The sequence below is a fragment of the Alligator sinensis genome, unplaced genomic scaffold (assembly GCF_000455745.1).
Source record: "Alligator sinensis unplaced genomic scaffold, ASM45574v1 scaffold611_2, whole genome shotgun sequence".
NCBI classification, from domain to species: Eukaryota; Metazoa; Chordata; order Crocodylia; family Alligatoridae; genus Alligator; species Alligator sinensis.
The window spans coordinates 1,967,405-1,973,615 of NW_005841869.1; the positions used below are offsets into that span (position 1 = coordinate 1,967,405).

The 6,211-nt window shown below is 40.9% G+C and overlaps 1 protein-coding gene across 1 annotated transcript in view; it reads right to left on the reverse strand.

The window, feature by feature from the left end:
- Nucleotides 1–3,835: 3,835 nt before the first annotated feature.
- NDUFA8 (NADH:ubiquinone oxidoreductase subunit A8) overlaps nucleotides 3,836–6,211 on the reverse strand; it is a 5,305-nt gene continuing 2,929 nt past the window's right edge. Inside the window, exon 4 of the mRNA XM_006016891.2 lies at nucleotides 3,836–4,099. Coding sequence (XP_006016953.1) covers nucleotides 3,962–4,099 — 138 coding nt within the window. The 3' untranslated portion in view covers nucleotides 3,836–3,961. The remainder of the gene's footprint in view (nucleotides 4,100–6,211) is intronic.

The following is a 6,211-nucleotide window of genomic DNA, read 5'->3' on the forward strand; positions in this document are numbered from 1 at the left end:
GAATGTAGGGCAATTAAACTGTGCTCACATTCAGAGCTGAACTCGCAACAGCTGGCACACCACTCAGCTGCAGCTCCCCTGGAGACTTCGGTTTGAATTTGGGTAAAGCAAGAGTAGTTTTCAGAAAGCCCTACGTCCCATTTCAGAAAAGAAGTTGTGCCTGTTGACGAGTCTCAGAAAGCGTGTTAGGTCTCTCAAGTGGAAGCCATTCAGTAGCAGAGGTTTTATGCCAGGCAAACATACCCTTTTAAAAGGCAGAAAGGAAGCGATGTACATCCAGGAGCCTACAAAAAAAGTCTTGAAATACTGGATGAGTTTTTAAAGACGATTTCTAGAACAAACATGAGATTAAGCATATGCAGTATAATTAAGTCATCACTCTTCAACCCCAAGATGTTGTGCCATTATTAAGAATGTTTTAGTGGTAATTTGAATACATTTTTAAACATTCAAAAGTGTTTTTAAAATTATTTAAATTGAATGTAGCAGAAGTCATGCTACACTTCCAGTTCATAATACCAAATCAACTTCCATTTATTATATTTTCCTTTCAGCTCAAAACCTTTCCACTGCAGAAGAGCTGAATTCATTAAGAAAACCTTACAGAAAGGGCATGCTTGGATCATCTGCATGAAACTCTTAAATTAAAAAGGAACACCGTCTTGTAATTACATTTCTGATTTCCACTCCCCAATCTGACCTTAGTACTTCTTTTTATCCAGAATAATTCTTGCACAGCATTTTTCTCAGTGCCAAAAGGACCAGATGATAGTGATGGACAAGTTTTAGCCTCTTGAAAAGCTGAATCATGGATCTGCAGTTGTTCAAAATTGTTACTAGCAGGTTTTAAAATTAGGATGGCTGGGAAATCCTGGCTTAAAGCAGGATGCAGCCAAACTGCTGCTGTTCAGCTTTGCTCAAAATACTTTCCCACTACCCATCTGAAGCTGAATAAAAGGAGGCAGTGCTTGCTCCTTGGTGCATCAAGCAAAGCTAGCCTAGACTATTCCCTCCTTCTATGATGAGCCAGACAAGGTGTAAAAAACTGCTGAATTCCACCAGAATAGGACCAGTTTTGTTTCCCTTCTTCCCTATAGCCATCAGCTGTGTGTGTCCTGTCTCACATCTACCTTCCCACCACTGCTCAGAAGTGAGCTGAGGAACCCAGAGAGCTCCAGACACTTGAAGGGCTTATTTAATTCCTCCGTTTTAAAACAATCCCATATTTTGCTCAGAGACATATCCATGTCACAACGCAGCTTTGCAATCTTGCACCTCAAGGGCGCCAGCCTACATCACAGTATTTACCCTTCCTTACTGCATTGGTCTACTAAAGATCTCTTTGACATACTACAACATTAAATTCCTAAAAACTGTCATTCTTGTCAGAAAAGACTTCCCAAGGAAAAATACCAGTTAATTATGATGAGAGGTTCACTACTAGCATGCCATTGTCAGTTCATTAAAAAGCAGATGCTCAGCCATGCAGTGTCTCACGCATAATGCTGACAATAGTAAGTTATTAGCAAAATAGGCTAAGTAATATCTAACAGGCTCTTCTGCAAGATTTCTAACCAATTCCAATAGTTCGGCAGTAACAGTCTGAGGGGAAAAAAGAGAAATCACACACAATACGTACATGCGATTGTATCGCTTGGTATCTATTTGGCCAAACACCACATCCACTTACTCAGCTGAATGCAATTAGCTATCTGGCATGCCCCCCATTTAAATGATGACAGAAAGGAAGTGAATACTCTACAGTATTAAGAGAGTCTGCTTTGACTGTAAGCAGTTCTGTGCTTGAACCTTCTTGAAGGAGAATGGGAAGAGCACACACCGTCTCAGAAATAGCACGTTTCCTGTGGGCACCCCTCAACCTATCAAGCAGAACACAGCAGATCAGAAGTTGTACTGCACGTGCTATCGGTACATAGATATGCTCGAAGACATTCCCGTGGTTCCACAGGTTGCTATTTTCAGCCCACCCAAGTCTCCTCAGAGTTCATACACAGCGTAAGGACACGGACACACCATGCCAGGCTTCCATAGGTAGAACTGAGGTCAGTCATTAAAGAGCAGGACAGATTCTGAAGGATGCCCTCCCCAAAAAATGAAAACACCACCTACCTCATCAAGTAGAGCCAAGTTATCACAGGAACCAAGAGGAAAGGAAATCTAAGTCCTTACTAGGCCCATTCAGAGGAACAGCATTGGTAGCACAGGGTTTCAGAAGGTGAAAAAAAAATCTTAGAATAAAAGAGCTAAGTTACAAACTGTGGCTTATCAAAGAATGGCAGTGCCATCTCTCCTGCAGAGAATGATTTGGGGTACTCCTGATAATAGGGCAGGGGGTGCTAGCAGGTATGTTTGTGTGACTTCCCAATATAACTCTGGTGCAAAATTCAGCAAAATCATGAGCTTGGGAAGATTATTGTGCAAGGGAAAAAATCCACGGCTTGTTTTATAGGAGCCCTCCTTGACTGCAGGCAGGATCCCACCCATCCTGCCTGCCATAGCCAGGAAGTAAGGCTGCATGAAACGTCTCTTCCTCAGTTATCAGCGATTACATCCATTCCAACCACCACCCCAACAGGTGTGCAGAAGAGCAAGGAGAGGTCAGAGCCTTATCTTCACTCCACTGGCATACTGGCACATGGAAGGGGATGCGTTTCACCAGCTACAGACCTGCTATAGGTTCACCCTCCCCAGCAAAATACGACACCTGGGAGACTTTCCCTTCCTCACAATCATCCTGCCAGGTGACTCCAAAAGCAAAACATCCTCATGGGTGACCTTTCCTATAGGTGTGATGGCATAAACACAACACAATCCTAAATCAGCATGCGTCTCTAGCCCAAGCTGTACCTCTCTAGCTTTACAACAGCAAGGTAGATTTTATGATCCTTGCATTGTCAGTAAGTGTGTGGCTTGCCCCTTGGATATCATAAGAGCGAGGAATTAATCATTAAAGTAGGTAGCAAAAGGAAATGAAGAATATGCCTTTTAGATAAAGCTTGGGTACTGTCACATTTAAAACTTCACCCCAATGTCAAAATGCCTACTTAAAAAGGACCGTGTTGCTGCAATGTGTGGTACTGGAAAATTATTCAGGTTAGATATTTTGTATGTTCTTCCCAGCAAGGAGCTGAAGGATGAAAACACTTAGGTTATCTATATGAGGCAAGCTTGGTCACGTGAATTTAAGAAACAACGATCTTGGTATCTGAAGCGGTATCCAATTTCTAACGAGAAATCTTTAAAACATGGGCTCTGTTGCTTAAAAAGCACTTCATACTTCAAATCACCCATGTAAGGGTTCGTCACTTGTTTTAACCTCTGCATGTTAATCACCTTTATAAAGTGCTTGATGGAAGCAGAACAAAACATGCTTATCATCAATAGTGTGGGGAAGACATACTGGCGAGCTGTTAAGGCTCCCACATGGTCTGTTTGATTCAAGACCTAATCTGGAGGGATTCTCATAGCGCAATTTTAAGAAATGTTTTGTTGGAAAGATGAATATTCCAGAAACAAGTGGAATGTAAGAGGCCAATGAAAATGCTGGAAAGCCAGCAGTCCCCAATTCTGTTTGCAGATGACAGCAACTGACGAAACAAACCCCACTTACATGTGGTGCTTGGCAAGTCTTGGGGTCAGCCCAGACTCATGGCTGACTAACTGACTTCAAAGACAGAACTGACTGTGTATCAAGCTGATAGAAGGAAATTGTCTTTGAAGTCTGTAAGATTCTAGAAAACATTTGCAGCCTGGAGAACATCATTCTTGATCTGTCATCATGGCTGGATGCAGAAAGGAAAAAAAGAAAAAAGTCTACCAAGCCAGTAAATGTTTTTAATCATTACAGAATAAGGATTTCACCTGATACTTGTTGGACAAGATAGTTTACACTGGTAAAGGATAGGCCTCAGAGTTGGAGCTACAGAGTGTTTTGTCCCGTTTACCACGGCCAGAAAAAGCTCCTACTGCCATATTTAGAAGGCTTCAACTCTCCGTCAAAGGATGGATTTGGCTGTGGTCTAGGTCTGGAATGATAGGGATTCTCAGGCTTGGGACGTTCTGTCTTCACTTTTGTGACCTGGAATGAAAGTGAAAAGAGGTGCACTGCAATTTTTCTTGTAACATGTAACAAATAAAACCGCATTAAGCCAACAGCTCTGAAAAGAAAGCAACATACATGGCTTTTGAGTCATGCAGCAGAAAAAGGAAGTAGTCATTCATCCATTAAAATTAAATGCCAATGAAGTTCAGTGCTGACTTAATTAGAACTTCTAGTTAGTTAGCTGGCTCCCCTCACTTTTATGGTGGTCGGCTAATTCAAAATTATACGGTGCAATGAACATGCAGGACCTAATGAAGGAAAGGTCTTCTTTGAAACTTCTGTAATACAGATCAGGATGAGAATATCAATAACTCATGTCAAACGGGGTTGTCAAGGAAGAGCAGGATGAAAAAGCATAACTGTCACCTAGGAGCATCATGCATATATCAATTATTGAACAACAGTTTTAGGAAACCCTAAGATTTGTGCGCCTCCTTGAAGTATGCTTAGACGGTAAAATCTGGTTTCCATTTACATCCAGGATCCCCCACAGATGTCAGTGAAGCTACATAGGGGCACAATGAGAATTCTGCCTTGCTGATGACAGGACAGCACGCCTCAGCAGCTTTCAAAACCGCAGTTGGTTTACAAACAAGATTGACTTTTGTGAAAGTGTCTCCAAACAGTCCAGTTTCTGTTGGTGCTCCAGGCAAATAACCTCAGTTTTAAATGTAAGACACACAAACAAGTTAGCAGATGCTCAGTGCTGTTTCCTGTTAGGAACTCTCATTCAGAGCTCTCAAGGAGTATTCCCAAATTAAAAGGAATATCAAACAGTTGAAAGCATTTATTTCAGACCTAGTGCCATTGTTTCCCACCACTCCACACTCACAAGTACTGGCTAACAAAGTATAAGCGAATCAGCAGAACTATAGTATGTATACTACTGAGGGCTATTCACTACCAGATATTTTTCCCCTGCGTCGTTAGGAGGAATTAATTTTTTTCTGTTATTTCCTGCACATTGAACATTGAGCTAACTGGAAATGAACCGTGTCTTGCTTAAACATTTTTTAAAGGAACTATAGTATTCATTCTATGAAGAACTGAAAGAGGGAAAATATATGCCTTCTCCTAAAGGATACAACCTACCAAGTGGTTCCAAGTCTCCAAGGAGGTAAGATTTACTAGTATCAAAACCTGTATATACCTGAATTAACAAATGTAAGACCACAGGTTTGAGGACAGATTGTGTAAGTGAGATTACAATAGTTCTACAGCATTAGATTTGGAACGTCTAATCAAGATTTCTCTTACTGACAAGAACACTTTAAAAAGGTCCACAATTTCTTAAGAATAGCAATGCCTATTTAATTTTCAAACATAACAGGTCATTCTCTGCCCCCTTCCTCAGCTGTGGCCTGCTGTGTACATTTCCATGGCAATGCTTTTCATTCTTTGCAGTACCTAACCAGTGCTACATGGTCCTCTCTGGCTAACCTATCCGCCACTTTTCTTCTGATTCACAGTTTAGTGATTCAGAGTTTTTTTTATTTGAGCAACAGATTTAACCCACTCCTCATTGCAAACAACCTGGCTGACATCAATCAAAAGATCAAAGGGGAGACTACTGCTAAGAGAGAGTTCATGTAGATTTTAAAAGCTTGCTGATGCCAGAAGATATTGGAACAGACATATATTAGAGATAGGCCAAAGCTGCACCCACCCTTTTTTGACATGGGCGCTTTACTTAGAAGTAGTGATTCTGAAACCAAAGCTGCAGCTTGCAGTTGAAGGCAGCATTTTAAGTTTTAGAAATAAGCTTCATTGCTCTGTAACACCAAATTACAACAAAAAGTTCATTAGTCCTCAGTGGCTTTCCTTCCTCTGTGAATGAATAGACTTGTCAAATACGGCAAGTTTTGGTCATTTTTTTTTAGAACACAAGAAGAATTATATGGGGAATAAACATTAAAAAGATATGAGCTAAAGGCACTGTCATGCTAATATCATTAGTAACAAATAAATTAAGTAAATAACCTCTTTCTAAACCAAGTGCTACTGATCAGTTTCAAAACCAACATGTCCCTGTCCTCAAAGTGTGCTGGGAAGGTGTCCAATTTTACTATAGTTCACAGGCTTCAGCAG